The 25,248-nt window shown below is 40.7% G+C and overlaps 1 protein-coding gene across 3 annotated transcripts in view; it reads right to left on the bottom strand.

Annotated features, from left to right (window-relative positions):
• LOC139934853 (uncharacterized) overlaps window positions 1–25,248 on the bottom strand; it is a 107,722-nt gene that overhangs the window by 61,916 nt on the left and 20,558 nt on the right. For 2 of the 3 annotated variants that reach the window (XM_071929260.1, XM_071929262.1), the window contains exons 12-30: window positions 21,461–24,397; window positions 20,271–20,470; window positions 19,002–19,226; window positions 18,109–18,234; window positions 16,518–16,832; window positions 15,584–15,798; window positions 14,428–14,580; window positions 13,497–13,584; window positions 12,781–12,948; window positions 11,420–11,603; window positions 10,357–10,564; window positions 9,881–9,987; window positions 8,045–8,252; window positions 7,311–7,568; window positions 6,095–6,266; window positions 5,700–5,898; window positions 4,669–4,838; window positions 3,766–3,825; window positions 2,601–2,842 (exon numbers count right to left, since the gene is read on the bottom strand). In XM_071929260.1, the coding sequence (XP_071785361.1) occupies window positions 2,601–2,842; window positions 3,766–3,825; window positions 4,669–4,838; window positions 5,700–5,898; window positions 6,095–6,266; window positions 7,311–7,568; window positions 8,045–8,252; window positions 9,881–9,987; window positions 10,357–10,564; window positions 11,420–11,603; window positions 12,781–12,948; window positions 13,497–13,584; window positions 14,428–14,580; window positions 15,584–15,798; window positions 16,518–16,832; window positions 18,109–18,234; window positions 19,002–19,226; window positions 20,271–20,470; window positions 21,461–24,397 (6,235 nt within the window). The remainder of the gene's footprint in view (window positions 1–2,600; window positions 2,843–3,765; window positions 3,826–4,668; window positions 4,839–5,699; window positions 5,899–6,094; window positions 6,267–7,310; window positions 7,569–8,044; window positions 8,253–9,880; window positions 9,988–10,356; window positions 10,565–11,419; window positions 11,604–12,780; window positions 12,949–13,496; window positions 13,585–14,427; window positions 14,581–15,583; window positions 15,799–16,517; window positions 16,833–18,108; window positions 18,235–19,001; window positions 19,227–20,270; window positions 20,471–21,460; window positions 24,398–25,248) is intronic. The other variant, XM_071929261.1, reaches the window with a different exon arrangement.

Genomic DNA, 25,248 nt, shown 5'->3' with positions numbered 1-25,248 from the left:
TTATGAATGGGAATAATAGAGTGGTGACTCAGTGAGTCTTGATCGTTCGTTTAAAACATTGCAGGGTAGAGGCCGCACGCCAAAGGACTCTCACCTTGCGCACGGCCACGACCCTGTCAGTTCACAACATGTACATGTGTAGGCCATGGTATCGTCCTAAAAACCCTTTAAGAAAGAAAAAAATGGGACAAATATTGAGTGCCCTCATAAATCATTGTTACCCGCTCAGACCCTTACATCCTCCCCACCTCGTTCCCAGGGGGAACGTCCTCCAGGGGGCAACTGACTGCCCCCTTTCCTTTTTTTCTACTCTTATTAAATAGTCATTCTGGGGTCAAGTTTGTACAGGTCAGACAACCTCATTCCCCGTGGGATACTGGTAAACATGTGTTGCGCTAACAACACCCCCCTGTACCATGCCCTCCAGCCTGTAGGTTGATTTACGAGCGCTAACGAGGGACAGGGGGGTGATTTTTTTCTTCTTTGGTGGGTCAGGAACTGTTTTCATTGTAGCTTATCATTGTCTATATAGGCTTCCCCACCTTTGCTTCCTTTGGGACAATAGTTTGTGTGGACAGACCATAACAAAGACAGACTCTCGAGGATTTAAAACGTGTTTTGAATAAACGGGGTGTCCAGTTCCAGACAGTGCATGATTAATGGGTGGTGATGGGTTTTTTTATCTGGGGGCAGACACTCATAATTTTAACTGCTCTTGTTAAGTTTATTGATAGCATAAATAGGCATGTGCCATTCATTTATGATTTATTTTTTCTGGTAGTCTCTTTTTTTTAGACACATTTTCATGATTTGATTCATTGTTGCTGACCCAGTGCAAGGAAGGAACTATTTAATTTGACTGATGTTACCGATTGTGCTGGCTTCCACGATTTAATCAGAAGTGCATGCTCAAAATATGGGTTTGAAAACAGTAAAAAAAAAAATAAAAAAAAACCTGTGGTAAGAATAAAAGCTTATAAATGCATAATTCAGTCGTTCACCCTTTTTATATTTTGGATTTGTGGGTTTTCAAATTTTTCGGCAAAATATTTTTCATAACAGCCAACATTATGCAGGATATGAACGATTTGTGACTGACTTACTTCCTGCAAATTTTTGCAGCAACCCCCCCCCCCAAAAAAAAAAACCAAACCCTTAAATAAAAGTCCATATAAATTATTTTGAATACAAATGTGAAAATTTGTTTTCTTGGTGGAGATTGTCTAGACAGGGAAACCTTTTAAGTTCACAGAGAGTGTTGTTGTTAATGTAATACCGACTTCCAACATTACAAAGAAAGATACAATAACAGTAACATGTGAAAAGTGTCAATACATTGTATAATCTAGTGTCTAATTGCGGATAGTGGGAGTGTCGTGGCCGAGCGGTTAAGAGCACCGAATTCAAACGCTGGTGTTTCTGATCAGCAGAGTGTGGGTTCCATTCCCCAGCCATGACACTTGTGTCCTTAAGCAAGACACATAACCATTGCTTCGTCCTTCGGATGGGACGTAAAGCCATTGGTCCCATGTGTTGTGTAAACGCATGTAAAAGAACCCAGTGCACTTAGTGAAAAGAGAAGGGATTCGCCCCAGTGTTCCTGGCTGGATTGGCAGCATATTGCGCCACAGCACCTTGTAAACCATTACATGGTGCTAAGGATTAGGTCTTATATCTCAAATTCGCCCCACTCCTTGCAGTAATAATACCTGGAGCTTTGTATCCTTTGGCAAAAGGTGCGTTATAAATACGGTTATTATTATATTATTATCATTAAAACAACCAAAAACCTGTTACAGTATTTTCACAAGAAAATACACTTTAAAAGCCATCCATATTTAGCGAGGTGACAGCGGGTGACCAACAACATTTCTGATTGCAGCATTTGCAAAAGGACACCAACCAATAGTAATCTGGGAAGCAACTCAGTCACAAATCATTGCTCAGGTTCAAATGTTAGGGGGGAGAAAATTTTCCAACCCAAACTACTTCCTAGGGAATGCTTTCTCTAAAGTAGTTTATTTCATCAAACAGCTGCAGTGTTTCTCACCAGGACAGGTTATGGTAAAAAATTAATTTTTTGCAGTATAGCACTGACCCTTAACAGTGGTACGCTGGCCAGAACCCAGTTAAAACACATTCATAAATACCTAAGACAGTTTTGCTATTCCTTTTGGTGGAGAGCACGTTACGTGGGGGTGTTTAAACCTTTGATAATGACGAGTATTTATAACCGTTTGTGAGAGGATACTCCGCGCTAGTCTTGGTGCAAGACACTTGTGTCCTTAAGCAAGACACTTAACCATTGCCTCGTCCTTTGGATGGGACGTAAAGCCGTTGGTCTCATGTGTTGTGTAACGCATGTAAAAGAACACCAAAGCACCTTGTAAACCCTTATAAGGTGCTAAATAATTGGGTATAAGAATTCATTATTGCAATCACATTTCTTCTGAAAGATATACGTGCGCTATATAAGACTTTGATATTATTATTAATACTAATTAATATTATACTACAACGAAGGAGATTTTTGGATTTCGGGAGACTTCATAGTTCTGAAAAGAACCGTCTTGCTTTTGAATAACATGTAACTCACTCACCTAATATCTCCTTCACTTGAATTGTCGACCAGGATGGGTACGGCCAGGGCAGTTGGTTTGGAGTTGACTCGAGGCTCAACCCGTACCAGGTTCCCTTCTCCGTGATGTCGACTCTTCTTCTTCTTCTTCTTGGTGTTATGATGAAGAGGCACCGACAAAACTACCTCCTCTTTGGAGCCCTGGCCTACCAGCTCGATGCGAGTCTTGTGAGGACCACTGGCCAGTGTGGACTTTCTGTTACTCTGTGAACATAAACAAATATGCACATAAACAAATTTGCACTTTAGTGGGTGTTATGTTTGATTCAACGTGAAACCAGTCGGCTTGTAATTCCCACGACTAGAATAAATCTAAAATGGGCAGCAGTCTTTCATTAAAGTTCTCTTTAGTACAAACCTGTGAAAATTTGAGCTCAATTGGTCGCCGAAGTTGCGCGATAAAAAAAAAAAAAAAAAAAAACTTGTCACATGAAGTTGTGTGCTTTCAGATGCTTGATTTTGAGACCTCAAGTTCTAAATCTGAGGTCTCGAAATCAAATTCGTGGAAAATTACTTCTTTCTCGAAAACTATGGCACTTCAGAGGGAGCCGTTTCTCACAATGTTTTATACCATCAACCTCTCCCCATTACTCGTCACCAAGAAAGGTTTTATGCTAATAATTATTTTGAGTAATTACCAATAGTGTCCATCGCTTTAAGACTTGATGCATGTTTTAATCATGAGCTTTGCATACATGTACATCCTAACACAGAATCGATGAACCACAAGACTAACTAAATTATCAAATATCAAATATGTTTGGATATTTTGGGTTATGATCCAGAAAGGCATTCTGGGGGAGACAAATGGCGCGGCAAGATGGTACACCACTTGGAACGAGGTTTGCTAATTACTGTTATAAAGGGTCAAATAGACAAAAGGTCTGTTCCGTTATACAGGGAAAAGGTCTATTGTTAACAAGAATACAGGACACAGGTCTATAAGGTTTATCGCGATTTAGAAATGCAATGCATTGTGGGAAGGAATACGGGGAGGTTTCTATGCAGTTTCTACGACTCGCGCACGCAACGCCTATACCTTTGTACAGCGCCTATACCTTTGTACAGCGCCCTCTCTTGATATTTTGCTATTCGCGATAAACCTAATTGTCAACAAGAATACATACCTCCAGGTCCCAGTATTGTGAATACATCCCTTCATCTCTTGGAATAAACTCCAGATTTACCTTTAAAATAGATTATTAAAAACCAACCAATGAAAAAATATGTGAATGATTATTGAATATCAGAGGCATTTATGCTTACCAAAGGTGAGTCAGATACAAAGCAAAATAGATTATTTATGCAAAACTTTGTTATCCTCTCAAGAAATATGTGTAGTTATTTCTGTCGCTGAGCCGTTAAGAGATAATAATAAAAGCAAAAACACCCTTGTCACACGAAGTGGTGTGGTACATCAGATGCTTGATTTCGAGACCTCAAAATCTAATTCTGAGGTCTCAGATCAAATGCGAGGAAAGTTACTTCTTTCTCAAAAACTACATTACTTCACATAGCAAGCATTCTTGTTTACAGGTTTCCTGAGGCTTGCGAGATACAAAAGGTGTTTCAGTTCACTTATAAGGCATCCTTGGTTTCAATACCATCATATACAAGTAATAATAATAATAATAATAATAATATCAATAATACATGATTTGAGGCATTGCATGGTGAGGTATAACTATTGTTTTGCGGTAACACCATGTGTGTATCTACTTGCCAGGTACAATTCGTTCTTAGAGAACTGTCTTTCGTTATTCTACTACCGCGGATAGATTTATCGGATGTACAGGAGACTTTGGGAAACTTCTCAGTTCTGAAAAGAACTGTCCTGCTTTTTAACTACTACCCGGATAGAAGGTCTAGAAATTGACTGGGACTACTACTTTAGCTTAAAGGATCATAAATTAACTGTACTACCGCGAAGTCAGTTCTTGAATTGGTCTCAATAATAAAATAATATGAATAATAAAAATATAAAAAATTAAGAAACTGTTACACATGTAAGAGATTAACGCAGAACCTACCGTAATATTCTGTCCTGGTTCAAGGTTTCCGTACTGACAAGTGAATCGGAATGCAGAGTAAGTCGCTCGGTAGATCTCCCCACTGTCTTGCTTGACGTAGGTCGGAGCGAAGGAAGACAGACACCACTGACGGGGCTCTGATGTATTGTTCTGAAACTCTAATGTGGCTTCTGGGTACCAGACAAAAAATACAAATTTAAAAAAATAAAATTGAGCCCCTTGTGTGCAACATCCATTCCTACAAAATGCAAAAAAAATTTGAATATTGTTTTCCCCTTAGTTATGGGGCAGTGGTTTAGTTAAGAATTGATGTCCATGCCTCCCCCCCCACCCCCCACCCCCCATTTGAAATCTTGATTTTTTAGAGGCTAATCATCCTAGCTCGCAGCTGGAAAAAACTGCACTTTGACAGATGTGGCTACTGGTGTTCAAGCTGGGGGCATGCTTGCCACAACGACCAATGCACAAACACTAAGCATCAATTCATTTGTGCTAGTAATGACTAACAACGAAGACTCAATAGTTCAGTAGTAACCAGCTATGTTGATAAATTCATTAACCGGCATGCATGGTGTCGTGTAAAAGCTTGCGAAAACTCTGAAGTGTTAGATGAGAAATAACAATCTGCATATTTGTAAACTTCATCGCAAGAAATCTACGCTTATTGGGGCAACAGTGAAAAGGGCTTATGAAACATAAATTCTTATTGGGTGCGTTCGTTTAGCTTCCCTGGGTCTACCCACGGTGCTCACTCGGGTGAGCCCCTGACAAGAGCTCGTCGAACGATCACACTCGCCCTCTCTTGGTGACGGCATGCACCTCAGGTCACCCCAAGTGACCCACTCCACAAGCAGGGCACTGGGGGCTGACCCGGATGAGCCCCGTCAAAGCTATTCGAATGTACCGGGCAGACCGGGGTGACCCAGGGAAGCTAAACGAAAGCACCCTTTATATAGTTGTAGGTTTTTTGGGGGGCACAATTTATTTTTTACACTATAGTTAGTTCTTGTTTGACTTTTTGTTCTTCGTACCTGAGGTATTCCCAACCACTGTCGTCGGAAAACGAATCGCCTTCGATTGTAACTTAACAGGAGAGGTGGTTTCTGTTGGAGGTGCAACCATTGATGTATCAGGGGTGACCGGCTGGTCCGAGAGGGACTGCATTCTACCCAGTGATGGAATAATAGAAGAGTCCATTCCAAAGTCTTCCCTGATCTGAACTTTGACCTCCTTTACAAACAAAATGACAACAAAAGGTTTTAAACCACACCACATAATATGGCCCTATTATTAAAATATTGAAATGAAAAAAAAACCATTAAATAGAATTTTTGTTATTAAGAAAACATTTGGTATAGTTACATTTTTTAAACCAATTTGAAACAGATAGCCGTTTTATTGTTATTGTTGGTGTAAAAGGTTTTACCTGTTTTTGGTCATCACAAACTACCAGAATGGCCCCACTCCATGGTAACTGCACCCCTCTGGACCGAATGGAAGGGTTACAGCTAACTAGCACCAGCAGCTGACTCATGGGCTCCACCACTCCCGCCGCAGGGGTGACAATAAGGCAGTCCGGCGTGTGCATAGTTTCAAATCTGAATGGTTAGAACAAAAGTTAAATTTGGTTTTTAGATGCGTTTAATTACCTTCCCCAGGTCGACCCAGGTGAGCTCATCCGAGTGAGCCCCTGACATGAACTTAAATAAAAACCAAACACTTTGAAACAATCTTTTTCACCGTACTCGGGAAAAGTACTGAGTATACAGTGCTAACACACATCAGTGTAAGGGGTAATAATATAAAATGTATATATATTTTTTATCCCGATGCAAATTTAACATATTAAAGACACTGAACATTGTTGGTAGTTGTCAAAGACCAGTCTTCTAACTTGGTGTATCTCAACATCTGCACAAAATAACAAACCTGTGAAAAATTAAGCTCAATTGGTCGTCGAAGTTGCGAGATAATAATGAAAGAAAAAACACCCTTGTCACATGAAGTTGTGTGCTTTCAAATACTTGATTTCAAGACCTCCAAATCTAATTTAGAGGTCTCGAAATCAAATGCATGGAAAATGACTTCTTTCTCAAAAACTACATGTATGTTACTTCAGAGGGAGCCGTTTCTCACAATGTTTATATTATCAACACTCCCCATTACTCAATACAAAATTAGATTTTATGCTAATAATTATTTTGAGTTTAAATAAAAAAGAAACACTTTGAAACTATTGTTTTGTCCGAACTCGGAAAAGTACTGAGTATACAGTGCTAACACACATCAATGCGACGCGCACAGCAATCTCATTATAAGGAGTTGTTTGCCCGAGGGCCTAACCATTTCATAGATGGAGGGGTGTTGTGTTGAAAGAAATCATTTAACAATTAAAATGTTTGTATTTATTTTAGTCTTTGACCAAAAAGTGTTGATGTTTTTTGACCGAAAAGGTATTTATGAAAGGGAATCAAAGTGTGTTGAATCGGTTTTCAACTAGTGGTTTAAACCCGCCGAGGCCTGATTCTTGTTAATTAACCTCGACTTCGTCTCAGTAAAATTATCAAGAACCAGGCCTCGGTGGGTTTAAATCACTAGTTAAAAACCTCTTCACCACACATTGATTCCCTTATTGAACTAACCTTAGTTTCCTTGGGCTGTGATTAGCGACTCGTATACTGTGGCTCTTCTGCACTCCGATCCCAGCACCGGGGGCTGTAATGACCATCTGATGGGGCTGGACACTCCATGAATCCATCCTGCTGCCCTCATTGCTGGTCAGAACAACATCGGAGGAAGAGGTTGTCCTTGAGGGCCGAGTGGGGCTGAGTTGGGTGGAGGTAGATGTGCAAGGATTAGGGGTGCCTTTGACCGGTGGGGTGTAGGCTCCTGTGACCGGTCTAGGGAAGGAGAATGGCACATTTTATATTCTGGTTTTAGTGCCATTAAAAGACATGAAACTTTTGTAGTTAGGGCCAAAGTTCATAAAGCTGTTTAAAGCAGAAAATACTGCTTAGAAAATTACTTTGCTTAGAAAATAAATGAGTGGAGCACTACATGTAGTTGTAACCAACTCTATTTTTTTTTTGGCTGGTACCCAGTATTTGCTATTAAGCAAGATTTTTCTGCGATTAGCACATCTTTGTGGTTACAAGCTTTATGAAATTGAGCCCTGGTCAAATATAGAAAAGAACAGACATGTTTAGCGTCCTCACCTGCTTCTGTTACATAATGGGGCAACATGTAGCCCGCAAGAAAAACACTGAACGGGAAAAAAAACGGAACCCGCAGAAAAAATGTGGATGGGAAATTGAAAAAAAACAGAGATTTCACAGGCCTGCCAGTTATACACATAAATGCTTTCAGAAAATCTCACCTATTTGACTGGTCAGCGGATGCCAGCCTGTCCTCATCCCTGGAGGAAGGTCCTGATGATTTGACTGGTGACAAGGAAGCCAGTGAGGGCCTCTTGGTGCTGGCTACAGACTCACTCTGGTTCATCCTACCCTTCAGTAGAACCATTACCCGTGATATGCAACAGTAGAATAGATTCAGATCCCCACTTCTCCATGGTAGGTCATTCACTGTAAATACAGATCATTTTGTATTCAAAGGGAAGGTACACGTTCAGTAATTACTCAAAAAAAAATAGTAACTTAAAAACTGACTTGGTAACGAGCATTGGAGAGCTGTTGATGGTATAAAACATTGTGAGAAATGGCTCACTGTGAATTAACATAGTTTTCGAGGAAAGTAGTAATTTCTAACTAAGATAATAAAAGACTTCTAACTTTTATTCCCATCTGAAAGCATACAAATTCGTCCAACAAAGGCGTTTTTTCTTTCATATTTTTCTCACAACTTCGATGACCGATTGAGCCAAAATCTTTACAGGCTCATTATTTTATGATAAGGCTGGGATACCAAACGTGTACAGTGCCTTTAACGGGCCGGTGTGGCAGGAGATTCTGTGTCCCACCCCCCCCCCCATGTGGCGAACTAAATACAAACTACTTCTGATGGCGCCCTCTTTTGAATCCTCCTTCTCCTCAAGCCAATGCTAATTTTCCATAATATATATGGGGGGACAGAATCTCTAGGAGATGGTATTCCACTGGAACACCGGCACTCTACCAACTGACCTAAACACAAGATTTACAGTTATTTACAGTTAATTCCTGAATTACGACGATATTCAATAGACCATGCCATTTGGCCTTTGTTTAAAACAAGTGTGACCTTGTACGTTCTTTTGCTTGAACGTTCTTCTTCATGTACAGGCAGGCAAGATACTGCACTGATCATATGGGAAAGTTGACAATAAGTGTCATAATTTCCACATAAATCCAAGTGTTATGAAAGTAAAAGCTGGGCAAGTTTTGAGATGTGCCCCCTTTCATTGTATCAAAAAATAATAAGAATTAGACAGTGCAATCTCCATAAAATATAACATTTTATGTTTTCTTCTGTGTACAAATAGAGCCTGCAGGAAGTCCAGGCTCTGTGGATCTTTTGAATTCATGTAATGTCACAGGTCACAACGTCTATACAAACAGCATCGCGTTTGAGCTTTTGACTGTTACAGAAATTCTTCTTTTAGGCGTACAGATCCATTTGTCCAATCACACCATGATTCAAATTGTGCTCTATATTATGCAAAATAATTTACACTACTAATGATATGTTTGACACTTTATACAATTTGTTCAACTTTCATGAGGACTCTATCTATCTAAAAAAATGAGTGCAACAAAAAACTGAACTTGACTTTAAAACCCCTCTTGTAACAAAGAGCTTTAAAGACACTGGACACTATTGGTAATTGTCAAAGACCAGTCTTCTCACTTGGTGGATCTCAACATATGCATAAAATAACAAACCTGTGAAAACTTGAGCTCAATTGGTCATTGAAGTTGCAAAATAATGAAAGAAATAACACCTTGTCACACAGAGTTGTGTGCTTCCAGATGCTTGATTTCGAGACCTAAATCTAAATTCTAAATCTAAATCTGAGGTCTCAAAATCAAATTCGTGGAAAATTACTTCTTTCTCAAAAACTCTGTTACTTCAAAGGGAGCCGTTTCTCACAATGTTTTATACCACCAACCTCTCCCCATTACTCGTTACCAAGTAATGTTTTATGCTGATTATTATTTTGAGCAATTATCAATAGTGTCCACTGCCTTTAAATATAATATGATAAAGTCATTACCTTCATTTACTTTGGCCTCTCCAGTGAAGGGTCGATCAAATGTGACATCACTCAGTGGGTTGTGGGTAGACAGACTGACTTTCTCGCTCTCACTGCGTTTCAATGCTCTGTTTTACAAAAAAGTAACAACGTTATAACTACAGCAAATAAGGGAATTCCTGAGTTTTGATAATACTCAACTAAAAGGGCATTGCATTCAATAATTTGTCCGCACACACAAAATTGCTTAGTTTTGTACAGGCCCATTCCTTTTTTATGTCCGCTGACGTCGCATTTCACATTTCGCTATGAAAGAGTAACAGATCAAGTTACATTTTACCCCATTATAGACTCAAAATGTTACAAACCACAAGGGATCGACCACAAGATTAGAAACTTGTACACTTCCCCCTGACTTTTTTTGTAAACCATATTTATTGAAAAATTGTTGCAATACAAAACCACATTTGAAATTGAAGCCCCCTCATCTTACTGACCTTCTATATTGCTGTCTGGAGATCTCATCTCCATAAAAGAGCCCAATAGCAGCCAAGATGCCTTCCTTCCCTACAGGTCTAGTGTTGGTGTCCATCTTATTTGTGTGGAGAGTCACAGTCAGAGTCTTCCGATGCTTCTCTGGGAGGATGAACTCATCTGGCTCGACCCGGAGCTGGCTGGTTCGTAGTTTATCCCTGCCTTGATCATCTATAATAATAATAATAATAATATCAAAGTCTTATAAAGCGCACGTATCTACCAAACAAGGTACTCAAGGCGCCGAGTATACATTGTTTAATAATAATAATAATATTGAAGTTTTATAAAGCGCACGTATCTACCAAACAAGATACTCAAGGCGCTGAGTATAATTACACAAACTTTCAGAAAGATTAAGTTATTGCAGTGATGGATTCTGAGACCCAATTATGTAGCACTTACATGTAAAAGGGTTTACAAGGTGCCACGGCGCGCGCATTAAGCAGCCACTACCCCTTCTCTTTTCGATAAGTGCACTGGGTTCTTTTCAGGCGTTACACACAATACATGGGACCAACGGCTTTACGTCCCATCCGAAGGACGAAACAATGGTAAAGTGTCTTGCTTAAGGACACAAGTGTCATGGCTGGGGATTCGAACCCACACTCTGCTGATCAGAAACACCAGAGTTTGGATTCGGTGCTCTTAATGTGTAAAGAATGATAGAAACATAGGGTGTGCTCGATAAGCTTCCTGGGTCGACCCTGATCTTCCCCGGTGCGTTCGAATAGCTTTGACATCATTCCAGGGGGCTCACCCAGGTCAGCCCCAAGCGCCCTGCTTGTGGAGCGGGTCACTGGGGGCTGGCCCGAGGTGCACGATGTCACCAAGAGAGGGCGAATGATCGTTCGATTAGCTGTTGTCAGGGGCTCAACCCAATGAGCATAGGGGGATCGACACAGGGAAGCTAATCAAACGCAGCCATAAATATTCACAATTTTGTCGGAATACATGCTGAAAAAAAAAAATTTTTGAATGAAAACTTTACTCATTCCAAATGAGTAAATATCATTAAGTGTCTACCTTGGAAACCAATTGCTTTCACAAAGGCACTTCTCCTTCCGATGTTTGAAACGGTGATCGTACAGACAATGGGGTTGTTGCTGCTTGTAACATGGCCGACGTTGATACCATAGCAACCATGCTCTGATTCATGGACGTCCTCCACGATTAGTTTACTCACACCTCCATAGCCGCTAAGTGGAACCTGAGCAAACAAAACGCAGAAACACCAACAGGGTATCGATGAGGGTGTTAATGGTCACAGAATCGTTTAAAAATAGTCCAAATATTTAAGAGTTGATTTGATGCAGGGGTTGAGAGTGATTGCTAACAGAGTGGTCTGAAACTAAACAAATCTATGACCTGGAATAAAATCAAACTATGACTGAAAAGTAGTTTAAAGGGAAGGTACACGTTTGGTAATTGTCGAAGACCAGTCTTCTCACTTAGTGTATCCCAACATAAGCATTAAATAACAAGCCTGTAAAAACTTGAGCTAAATTGGTCATGGAAGTTGCGAGAAAATGATGAGAGAGAAAAAAAAACACCCTTGTTGGACGAATTTGTGTGTTTTCAGATAGATGAGAAATTACCTCTTTCTCAAAATCTATGCTACTTCAGAGGGAGCCGTTTCTCACAATGCACATTACCAAGTCAGTTTTTAAGTTAATATTTGTTATATAAGTAATTACCAAACGTTTACCTTCCCTTTAGAGCAGTGTTTTTTACGAGAGTCGCGTAAATCCTTTGTGCTTCACCGAGACAAAAACTATTTTCAAGAAATTGCTTTACTAATTTCTCAAAAACTACAGCACCTCAGCAAGTAAAATTTAAGGGAAGCTTTCTACCATGTTTAAAGCCATTGGACACTTTCGGTAAACAGTATGTCCAAGGCCCATACTTCGTGTATCACAATTTCTATAAGAGTAACAAACCTGTGAAAATTTAGGCTCAATCGGTCATCGGAGTCGGGAGAAAAAAAAAACACCCTTGTATCCTCAGGTTTCGCGGTGTCATGACATGTGTTTACAACAAATCCGTACGACTCGATATCGAGAATTGATATTGTTTTGATGTTTTCTCAAAAAGTAAAGCATTTCATGGAATACTATTTCAAGGGAAGTCTTTCACCATGACCTTCTGTAAACCCTTTAAGTTATTTGAAAATCTTTTAACTTTTAATTTTATTTCTGTACCGAAAGTGTCCAATGGCTTTAACACATGTAAGTTTAATAAAAAATCTTTGGATGCTTGTGTTTTGTGTCATGCCAAAAGTACCCAAACCCTATAAATTTTACAGTCAATAACCCAAGAATGGATGACACCCGGCCTAACCAAAATTCTTCTCCTCCTGCGTTTATACTTTGTTAGTGGTAACTTACATTGTATTTGAAGTTGCTATTCTGTGGCTTAATGCTCAGTTTGGCCTGACTGGTTGCAATGGTTGTCGGAGAGTAGAGAACGTGAACCAGCATGTCCTCCTGTGGCTTGAGAGTCACGTACTGGTTGTTATCCGTCGACCATTCACCGGAACCAAAGGCATTCAAGAGCTGAGGCAGAGGGGGAAATGGGTGGTGGAGACATTAGTTCATGACAAGTCAAAATAGATTTTAAAAAGGTATTGACTGATAGGGAGATTGAATAGGGCTGAATAGCTTAGTTGGTAGAGCGCTGGCAACAATCTGGTTGCAGGTTCAAATCCCGCTACAGTATGTTTTTTGTTTTCAACCCATGCTTATTAAAGACACTAGACACGGTTGGTAATTGTCAAAGGCCAGTCTTCTCACATGGTGTATCTCAACATATGCATAAAATAACAAACCTGAAAAATTTGAGCTCAATTGGTCGTCAAAGTTGCGAGATACAATGTAATAATGTAAAACGAAAGAAAAATCACCCTTGTCACATGAAGTTGTGTGCTTTCAGATGCTTGATTTGATCAAAGGCTCCCCATTACTCGTTACCAAGTAAGTTTTATGCTAATAATTATTTTGAGTAATTACCAATAGTGTCCACTGCCTTTAAAATATATGTGATTACGTTACGTCAACAGCAATACGATGACTTTTGACCTCTATGATCTGAGAAAGTTCTTTACCTGGAACTGAGCTTTTGCGCCTGATATGTAGAGTCTGAGTTTCAACTCCTCTTCCTTGGCGCAGCTGCGGATTGTTAGCTTCTGCTGTCTGCAATGATATAGCAGTGGGGGAAAAAGAGAATACAGAGTCAGTAAAATGTGGTGTGATCAAGCCAAATGAGTCGCCCAAGAGGTGAAAGATTTTGAGATATCATCGATAAACCGGAGCATTATATCCAAGCAGGCAGAGAAGTCTGTCTTTATAATAATAATAATAACAACAATAATAAGACTTGTAATGCGCATGTATCCACCCTGCTGGGTGTTCAAGGCGCAGTAAAAACCAACAAGAAACCAACCATAATCAGACAAATGTTTCTGACAGGAACGATTCTCGGGTTCAAATTTCAGCGAATAAAAACTGATATCATTTTTTCATAACCACATCAAAAATAATAATGTAAGAGATGTTAAATTTGCATCAGGGTTAAAGAATATTAATTTTGGTTTTTACCCATACATCGATGTGTGATAGCACTGTCGAACAATGTAGTACAGTGCTAACGCACAGCGGTGTAAGGGTAAAAAAAGTAAAATTGCTAACAATAATGATACTCTTAACACCTCTTATAATAATAATACTTAAATCACATTTGTGAGTGTTTCACCATAAAATGTCCAAAAGCGCATTACAAAAATCTACAACCACATAAAAATCAGCACGATCAGGAAAAACAGCAAAGAGTAAAAAATAACAATATTACACATAAAATAACATAAAATAACATAAAATAACACTACTTTGAAGTGAAATGTTTCTCAAAGTGCTTTGTACTTTCGAAAGCTGCTGTATAGGCTTCTAATTCTAACCAATTGTTTTCCTTGTCATTTATTTGAAGAGTGATTGCCAATCGATACATTACTTTCAAAGATGATTATTTAGAAAACTTACAAAGCCCTGCCTATGGGAACCCCTCCCCAAGAGATGAAGTGACGGTTGACCAGAAAGTTAGGCTTGTTGTCGTCAAGGGTTTTCTCCACTGCCTCCCCACGGAGCATCACCTCATAAGACGGACCATCGGGTCTGGCGCACATTGTCAGTTGCCTTGGAGACAAAATACAATAAAAATCAAACATCAAAACTTACTTAAATGCAATCTCGGTCAATACATACATACATATAGGGCATTTTTATAGCGCCACTATGTCAAGAACGCAGCGCATCAGATAGGATATACAGAATGTTTGATACAATTTTTTAAATGTTGGAAAAGAGTTGGATTTCCTGATTGAGGTGGAGAGTGAATTCCAGGTGTGTGGAGCAAAATGTGAGAATGTGCGACTTGAGGCTGACTTAAGAAGCTTGATTGAGTTAGGTTCCATGAGGCTAGTAGTGTCGGATGCTGAGCGTAGACTTGAGCGGCCAGGCCGATGGAGAGACAGGCAAGAGGATAAATAGCCAGGAGCTGTGTTGTTGAGGCATTTATACACATAAACCAAGATCTTGAAGGTTGGCGTAGTGGTATCTTGCTTTGCCTTCTTGCTTTGGGAATCATGCCGAGGACACTATATGGGGATTAGGATTTAAGTCGCAGCCCGACTGCGTTGGTTTTCGCTGGAATAATTCTCTGGGGGTTTTCCTCCCACATCTAAAATTGAAACTTCCTTCATTGTCTTCTCTCCATTGGTGTCTCTACTAGTGAAGTGATTAAGTTCGCTTCTCTGAGAGTCCTTCGCTGACTATTTTCATTTCACTTGGCTTTGCCTTATAAAATAACAATAACAACAACAACAACAACAAGTACAACAATGACTTCAACAACGAAACCGACGACAACGCCTACAACAACAAGTTATATGCATGTGATATTTTTTCACAGGACTCGGGGAAAATACTGAGTATACAGTGCTTACACACATCGGTGTATGGGTAAAAACCAAAAGTAATATCCCCGATGCAAATTTAACATCTATTTTAACAACTTGTTTACAACCAATATTGTTTGTTTTTGTAGGAAACAATTTATATCTTGACACCAAAATCCCCCCCCCCAATAAAAAAATCCTTTCTTCTTTCAAAGACACCACCATACCAAAGAAAAACTCACCCAGTGTCTAGAGAAGGTAGCTCCTTTGGTGTGTATTTAACCAGTACATTGACCTCTTGATCCGGGGCTAGCAGGACGGTCTGGGGTACCACGGTGAATACCCCCTGGGCAGAGAACACAGACAGCTCAGTGTCTAGGTGGATGTTGCCGGTGTTCTTGAGGGGTAGCATACGGCCGGTGTGTTCCCCACCGTGGGACTTGAAAGTAATCTCTTTCTATAATGTTAAACAAAAATAAAACTATCATTGCTTAATAGTAAAAAAAAAAAAAAAAAAATCATTATCAAATTGTACATGCAGGCATGCAACTGCCCGTAGAAAAAAACAAGAGGAAAATTTTCGAAGGCACATGTGAGCGAGGCAGCCGAATTGCCATGGGACATGAGACCCATTATTGTTGTTGTACATGTTTGTGCCAGGCATATACCAGGCCTTGTCATCCATGTACAGCAAGTTACAGGCCACCAGTTTTAAAGGCAGTGGACACTATTGGTAATTACTCAAAATAATTATTAGCATAAAACCTTTCTTGGTGACGAGTAATGGGGAGAGGTTGATGGTATAAAACATTGTGAAAAACGGCACCCTCTGAAGTGCCATAGTTTTCGACAAAGAAGTAATTTTCCACAAATTTGATTTGGAGACCTCAGATTTAGAACTTGAGGTCTCAAAATCAACCATCTAAACGCACACAACTTCGTGTGACAAGGGTGGTTTTTTCTTTCATTTTTATCTCTCAAGTTCGATGACTGATTGAGCTCAAATTTTCACAAGTTTGTTATTTTATGCATATGTTGAGATACACCAACTGTGAAGGCTAGTCTTTGACAATTACCAATAGTGTCCACTGTCTTTAAAACAATCTACCGGCAGAAGTTTGTTTGTATAAAACATTATTGATTGTAAAGTATTATTGGGTAAGATTCTGAACTTACCGTTAAAGCCCTGGGTATATTCAGCTTTGCTAGACCAACAGTTGCCCTCAGCGCCACGCTGGTGATGGCAACACCTCCATCGGGTACATCTAAGAACACCTCCATCTTGGCTGAAACCTGCTCCGGGGCGCCCAGTGCCCCAGGTGAGCCGGCTTTGTCCCTCGGAGTTGCCCGGAAGTGGACCCAGAGGGTTACCGTGTCGTTCTGGCCCTCAAGGGTCAGGTGGGTGGGAAGGTTCAGACTGGACGAGTGTTCAGGGTTGGTTTTCGTCGAGTCTCCAGTGTGGAGATAGAAGGAATGCCATGCGGAGGAGTTCTACACAGTAAAAACAAAAACATTACAACTAATTAATCGTAAACATGTGAAGAAGGATGGTAAAAATCCCGGTGGACGTCTTTGAAACTTGTCATTAAATAAGGGAATAAAAGGGTAGCGACGAGTTCTTCAACGTCCGTTTAAAGCCGGCAGGGTCGGCGGCCGTGCGATAAAGGCCCGAGCCGATTATCGCACGGCAATGAGTCTGCAAGGTTTTAACTGGACGTTGAAGAACGAGTCACTACTCTTTTATTCCCATTCATAAATGCCCTTTTGTTAAAAAACGTAAACAAATACAGTTATAGACACTTTAACAATTGACAATTCAAGGTTTTATATATTTATTTTCCAAAACTTTGTGAAGAATCTGTGCCAGGCGCGGGGGTTGTGTGTACGCGCGTGCGCGCTTAGATAACGCGCTGATAGCTATGATTTGCACGTTCCACGTGATAATCTTGCGCGCCCGACACGCGAGGTCAGCTCAGTGTGCATAAACAGAGCTCCAGTGTGCATTAACAAAAGGTTTAATGCACACTCCACCATTAGGAGTAGAGAAACTGTCTGGGGTATTTATGAATCAATTTTTAACATTATCTTCAGAGGAGTTTTACTTCAAGTAAGTTGCCGAAACTTGCTACTCTATGGTTTATTTCATTAAGTCAAAGACCACAGCCCAATTTCATCGAGCTGCTGACGCAGAAGATATCGCTTAGCAACCATGTTCTGCTATTAAGCACAAATGAGAAGGATACCACTAACAAATGTTACATGAGACATGGTTTTTTGGCTGGTAACCTGAATCTGGCGAGCATAATTTTGCTATGCTTAGATACTCTTTGCGGTTTAGGCAGCTCTATGAAATTGGGCGCTGTATTAGTGGTGCACCTTAGTAAACAAAATCTCACTTAATTGCCTAGGCTACATTAGGGCTTCAGGCTTCCCCGTAAACATTTTTAAAAAGCAGAAATTTGTTTGAGAGATTTGAGTGTACAAATTTCTGAGAAATGCTTGTGAGCCTGGATTCCTCCTTCTTCAAGACCTGGATCCTCTTAGATGTTTACAATTCAGAAGATTTACAGACTGTGCATTGTCAAGAATTACAAAACTACAATTTTTTGTGACTGCTTTATACTTCATTCAAGAAAATTTGAAGACTCAAGGAGAATTTTAAAGATAAATGCACAGTTCACTAGCCCGGTGAGCAACTTTACACAAGAAGCTAAAGCAAAAGGCCTAACTGAAAATAAACCTAAATGAAAAGCTGAATGTTACTTACTACTTTGATGAGAAGCTGTAGAGGAACCCTGGATGAGCCCTTGTTGACGAGATAGATGGGAGCCGATCTCTCCTTACCATAGCTCAGCACACCAAGGTCCAGGGTACCATTCTGAGCACCTTTGACCTTGAGAACCAAAATAATCACAGCAAGTTTTAAATAGATGAAAAGTCGGTATATTGTGCTTTTGTTTGGTTTTGCTTTTTACAGGAGGGGAGGGACGATGTGTAGGGAAGATAAACTGGTAGATTGAAGTCACATTTGTGGCATTTTGTGGCCGAGTGGTAAAAAGAAAAAGGACTCAAACTCTGCTGGAGGTTCTGATCAGCAGAGTGTGGGTTCGAAATAAGAAATAATAACCTAGGACTAATCATCGTGGAAGAGTAGGGGTAAACCCTGATGTGTCTGGTTCACATAAATGTAGCATATTTCCTCATACTTGCAAGCTAGAGTAATTTAGTTTACTTATGAGGCATCATTGGTTTGTCAAATAAAAAAGTTGCATCCCCTTAAGGTGATTGCATGGTGTCTGATTGACAACACCGCCCAAGATCGCCAATATATTAAACAATAGCACAGTAGGTAGAGCACCGACAGATTCATTGGTAAAAATCCCACTCCAGTGAAAAAAAAATAAAAAATTCAAACCGCATTATTTAGGGAATAAAAGGGTAGCGACAGTTTCTTAACCGGACGTTTAAAACCGGCAGGGTCGTTAATGTACAGTGTATGATAAAGGCTCGAGCCGAAGGCAACAACCCTGGAAGGTTTTAAATGGCTGTCTGAGGTATTAATGAATGTAAATTTAAGCTGTTTTTACTCTCGATAGTCTACACTCGATTGTAAAAGTTGAAAAAAAGGACAAAAGACAGTCACAACATAAAATCACTTACCCCAATATTTGGCTTTTCTGCCCTGGCCAAGACAGTAACAGGTACCCCCTGACTAAGAGATGCTACCTCCCCTTCAGCAACCACAGGGCTGGAGCTAACCTGGATCTGGGCCACGTAGATGCCCGGTTGGTGCGGAACAAAGACAATCTTCACTTCCTCGGTGTGGTGAGGGCTGATGATGGTGCGGCGTTTCACCAAAAACGAAGACAAGCTGTCTGGCGGGAGCTATAAAACAATGACAAATTTTGCACACAAACACTGGTTTCAATTCTTACTGTGTACATTTTGTTTAACAAATGATGGATAAGCTTGGACCATGTGTACCAGAAACACCAAAATGAAATGCAGTTTAGACGATGTGACCTATGTTTACATTCAAACCGCCCTCTGTTGACAAAACACTGTATATGTCATGTTTCGCCGAGCAAAGACACGTTGTCATTATAAGATTTGCATACACTTTTTTAGATGGCTGCCAAAACACAAAGATTTTGCCTGGCAGTATGCGCGCGAATCATGTTTTGATTTTCGAGTGACTTCAGAGGTCACATCATCTGTACTTTTCGTCATTACTCCAAAAATTAATGACACAAAAACTTACTTGGTAAAGAGACTGGAGAGCTATTCATAGTATAAAACCCTTATGAGAAACGACCCCTTTGAAGTCAGGTTACTTTAAAGAAAGAGGTCACTTTCAAACAAAAAATTTGGATACAAGAAAGTTCAAGCAAGAAGCCCTTCTCGGGTGTTAAAAAGAACACAATTCTATGCAACAAGGGTGTTTTTCTTTCACTATTTTCTTGCAACTTCGATGACCATTTGAACCTAAACTTGCACAGGGCCTAATTTCATAGAGCTGCTAAGCACAAAAATATGCTTCGCATAACATTTCTGCCTTGATAAAACCAGGATTACCAATCAAATTTCCACGTGATTTTCAGGATAAGCAAACAACAGCTGAATATCAGTAACAAGCAATATGAAAATTTGGTTGGTAATCCTGTTTTTATCAAGGAAGAAATTTCACGCTTAGCAAATTTGTGTGCTTAGCAACTCTATGAAATTGGGCCCTGGTTTATTTTATGGGTTAGTTAAGATTCACCAAATGAGGATACTGGTCGTCGACAAGTACTTGTCGGACTTGTCTAGTCATGAGTTTACTGGCCTCATGTTAAATCCCAAGCCTCTGGCCTGCGGTCCAGCACAAAAACTTGAGCCTCGTGCTTGAACAAATTTACAAATCATCTTTCTTGCTTCTTCTCTACTCACCTCTTCCCCATTGACACTAACGGATGTCACCTCCATGTGGCATTGCAGCCAGCGTGGGCCGTTGTTCTGCAGAGGCAGCAAGGCCTGTTTGGCTATCCCCAGGCAACATACACCCTTGATGTTAATCGAGCCAACGACAACTGGATTGACAGCTTGTGCTGTGACTCTCACAGGTTGCGGAGGTCCGACGTTTGACATGGCTTTTTCAGAAATAAAGGAAGAGGGATTGACTCATTAAGGAATTTAAAAAAATAAGGGAATGAATGTGTGGTGAAGAGGGTTGTGTGGTGAAACTAGTCGTTTCAGCCGAGACCTGGTTCTGCAAAATTTTACCGAGATTTTACCGTATTGCGTGATGTGGCACAACTGTTCCAGTCGTTGCTCTCGACCAATAGGAATGAAGAAACTGTCTTATAAGCACAGGTGCAAGCTCGCGTGTCACGCCCATGTTTAAACACTTTTTACTGGTGTTATATCATCTGTTTAAACACCCCCACGTGATGCCCTCTCGACCAATCAGAATACTGTATTAAGTATTTATGAATGTTTAATCAAAAACAAGTAGATGTTTACCAATAATTTTGTCCTTGAGTAAATGAGTGCATTAGCAATGAGGTATAAAGCACATCAGTATAAAACAACCTGTTCAAAGTGTACTTCAATAACATCGATTTGAACTTTAAAAAGTAGTGTTAATAATCTTTCTTCATTTGGGAGTGTCTCAAAAGTCAGGAATTTTCAGGCAGCAAAAGAACGGACCCGTGGGCACACACTCGCTATCTTTTGGACAGCAAGAACATTCCTGCTAGGCCGCATCATTGTGCTCAGGTAACAGAGAAATCCTTCACAAGTGAATACGCGCATTAATTCCAATGCAATGAAACGGTCCGTGTTCCCTCCCTGGAATACTTATCCGGTCCCATTACAATGTTCCCACCATTCTGACGTTTGAGATCCTCCCTTGCACCAAACAATGTTCACAGTTCAAACTTCCGACATCCATGTCAAGCAGAGTTTTATGACAAACGTGTATAGGTACACAACTTGCATTTGTGAATTATTGAGTAATATTGAATTGAATGCAATTTTTTCATAAGCTAAAAGCTTTACACTAAAAGGGCCCACAGTCTAATGAGAAGGTAAAAATTTCAAAGAATTATACAGTTGTGTTTGATATCTTAAATACTTACCATGATCTTGGGCGGTGACTGGTCTGCTCGGCAATGTATTCACTTGATACCCTTGGATTGCAGCTCCCTGGAAACTGGGCAGCGAAGCAAAGCTACTTGCGGTTAGGCTTCCATATCCGTACACACTGGAAGGAATGGTGTGGGTTGACTGGAGTGGCAAAACAGGCATGGTGGCAGAAGGCGGATAGGCTGAGTTTGAGGCAGAAGTGGGATATGATGTGTTAGTTTGACCAGCGAGAGTGACTCTCTCCAGCATAGGTCCCAGATCTCTAGTGCTTGTGAGAAGAGGGTGGTTTGCTGTGTTAAGGTTTGGCGAATCTAGACGTTGCAACAGGCTAAACGATGGAGCAGTCTGAGCCGTGTTGATGGTCAGATTCGGAAGGGTCTGCATCAAGCCAAGATCGGAAGGCTGTGACGACACATACGGAGGGTTTGTTGCACTGACCAGCGTTGGTTGTAAGTTTGTGCCTTTCTGAATTGCATCTAGTGTCTTCATCAACTGACCGCTGACATAGGAGGGAGCTACTGATAGAGTGTTTGCTGGTCTAGATGTAACTGCCTGTTCATTCAGGTACTGCTTCAAGAGGGCATCTGTCAAGAGACTCTGGCTAGTCAGAAGAGTCGGGGTTGTGGATGTTGAATGAGTTGATATACGTGATCTTTCAGGATATGGTTGGAAGGATGATATTGGGGGACCATATTGCAGGGATGTAGGAGGTTTAGACAAATTCGAGGTGTCTACAGTCTGGGTGTCATTGTCACTAGTTTGAGTGGCTGACTCGCTGAAACTACTACTTGCTGAGCGAGGGGAAACTGACATCTTATTAGCACCTGGTGTTCTAGGTGTATCTGGAGATGCTGAGAGTCTACTTTTCACTTTGGTTGAAATATTTTCTGTTGAAGGATCATGGCTTAATTCAAGCCGTGCCTTGCTTCTAAAATCCTCTGTGGGTGTTTGATATTTAGTTTGTTTCAGTGAAGGTGAGGAAGGCCTGACATCAGACATCTGTTTGTCTGCTTCTTCATTCATGGTTTTCTGACTTGTTCGTCTACTAGGCTTACGATAATTACGTGATAGCTGTCTCCTTGACAAGCCATCATTCTCATCATCTGATGAGGAATCACCATTCTGAGCTCCTGTATGGCGAATAATTTCATGTCTGCTTTCTTTTGGTGAAACACTCGCACCTCTCCCGGGGCTTCTGGGTTTATTTGCAGTCCTTTTAGAATGACCATTAGTCAAATGACTTGAGGTGTCTGTTCTGATAGGAGATTTCAGATATTGCTGATTGCTGGACACTCTACCTCTAGTCACAGAGTCTTTATGACTTGCCACTCCTAATTCCATACCCTCTGGTTCCTTAACAGGCCTAGGAGACCTGGACCGATTTCGGTTTCTGTTGTCTTTGGGTGAATGTCTTGGAAAAGCTCTCTGAGTAGGCTTTACATCCTCAGTTCTCTCAGTTTGTCCCTGGAACATATATTCCAGATCTTGTCGACTACCTGAAGATACCTTTGTGTTACCATCATCAGTGTTTTCTAGTTCAATCAACTGCTTTCTAGATTTCTTCTCTGTATCTCGACTTTCTTCTGATGATCGTGGGGTCCAAATCAAAGTGTCACTGTCCAACGACTCTAAAGAGTCTCTCCCAGCACTTCTGGTTCCAGCCTCCAATTCCTGGGCTCGTTGTATATTCTTTAGACGCTCCGTGTGAACTCGCATGCGAGAGTCAAACGACAAATCAAAACCACGTACTTCATTCATGACGCTGTTTTCAAGGTAATCCTGTGGAGTATTTTGCCTGCTAGGACCCTTCTCGGTTGATGTCGAGCTGGCGACACTGCAACTGGTCGATCGTTTCTTGGTAGCAGCACCTTCAAGAGTTTCTCCTATTGGAGTGTATGTTCTACTTTTGAAATGGTCCGATCTACTTAAATCAGCACTCCCTTCAGATGTTCTTGAAAGATGTTCAAGAGATGTTGATTCAGTTAATGCCTGCATCTCACTATCCTTCAATTTGGGGGGAATTTTATCAATAAGATGCGGATAAGATCTTGACTCAGTGCCAGGTGCAACATTTCTGGGTCTCTCTGGGACTACCATTGTCCCAGGTTCATTACTGGTAGCTTTTGGTGAAGTATGAACTTTTCTTGACATCTCAGAGTGACCTAGGAAACCCATGTAACTCGAGTCTTGCAAGTTGAGCTGCGCTGTTTGGGATTTTGAAGCACTTCTTGTTGTTCTGGGTGACTTCTTATTCAGAGTATCCTTATCGTTAAAAGCATCAACTGATGTTCTGATTACAGGCTGTGATTTTTGTCTGAGAGCTTGGCTGCTTTGTTGACTTCGTTGTTTTCTGGAGAGTGCAAGGACCATTGCAGCGAGCTCCTCGGGTTTTGTACAGCTTGAAGCACTGGCTATGGCTGCAGCAATAGCAGAGGTAGCTATTGGGGGTGTTCTAATCCCATCCGGCTCACTCTCCTCCCTAAGCATGGCAATCTGTCTTGGGAGTGGGGTGGCGGTATCTTGGAAAGGTTGCACTTTCAGGTTAGGTTTTAATGGCGAAGCAGTCGGTGTCTCTCCAGATGCCTGGTTAACAGGAGTCTTGTCTGCATCGCTAGACCTGTCAAATCTGGAGATGCCTCTGGAACGGTCATCGACGTCCACCAAGGAGAGGTCACCGAGATTCAAAGAAGCCATCTGGGGGTCATTTGATAGACTCCTGAGTGAGAGACTTGGACGGAATGTCTGGCCGTCCATGGTGGCGTCGGAGCCTTCGGGGTTTGCGACTCTGAAGTAGAGGCTGGCCATCGGTAGGGATTCTCGGCCGGCTGAGTACTCGTCCAGCTCAGCGAATGAGGAGCTGCTTGTGTCTGCTGGTTTAGAAGCCCTGTGCGAGGAAAACTGATTCCTCTCCATGTGATGACCTGGATGATCTGCAAAGTAAGTTGAGAATTTAAAAAAGTAAACTCCAGACAGTTTATAAGGAGTAATTTTTTTTCCAGGATTAAAAGCATTTACCCAATTTTAAGGTATTTTCAACTATCCGAAATTGTGAATTGTGGTATTGGCTAGGTGCACCCTACTTATTATTAATAATATAACAATAATGGCTTCTTATATAGCCTTCATATCCCTCACTCAGTGACGCTCAAGATGCTTACATTCAGTATTTTCCTGTAAGGTATTGTGAAGCTTGAAGTACATGGCTGTATACTCCCCAGGGAGCTGAGATGGTTAAAGGAATGATTTAAGGCCCAGTGACATGGGGTAATAATGTCGGAAGCGCTTTGAGACACCCCGTGAAAAAGCGCTATATAAAACCGTGTATTATTATTATTATTATTATGTATGAGACCACTTTATAGCACCATGTAACGGTTTAAAAGGTGCCGTGGTGCAATATGCAGCCAATCAAACCAAAAACATTGGGGCGAACCCATTCTTTTATTCGATAAGTGCACTTTTACATGCAATACACAAGGATGCAGCACTAATGGTTAGGTGTTTTGCTCAAGGACACAAGTGTCATGACCAGGACTCAAACCCACACTGCGCTTAATTAGGAACTTTTTGTAACACAAAACACAAAGTCCACAGATTTACATTAAACTTACACAGTTTAAAGATAATGTAAAGCATAAGGCTTCCCTTGAAATTGTACTTGCTGTAGAGCTCTGTAGTTTTTGAGAAATTACCAAAACATTATCATGAAAATACTTTTTACACACATGTGTACATGCTAGAATAATTTTCGTCTGACTGCGAATTGTTTTACCCATTTCTC

The sequence above is a fragment of the Asterias amurensis genome, chromosome 3 (genome assembly GCF_032118995.1).
Source record: "Asterias amurensis chromosome 3, ASM3211899v1".
In the NCBI taxonomy this organism is placed as follows: domain Eukaryota; kingdom Metazoa; phylum Echinodermata; class Asteroidea; order Forcipulatida; family Asteriidae; genus Asterias; species Asterias amurensis.
The sequence above is the reverse complement of the archived record's forward strand: the minus strand, read 5'-3'. Positions and strand labels throughout refer to the sequence as shown.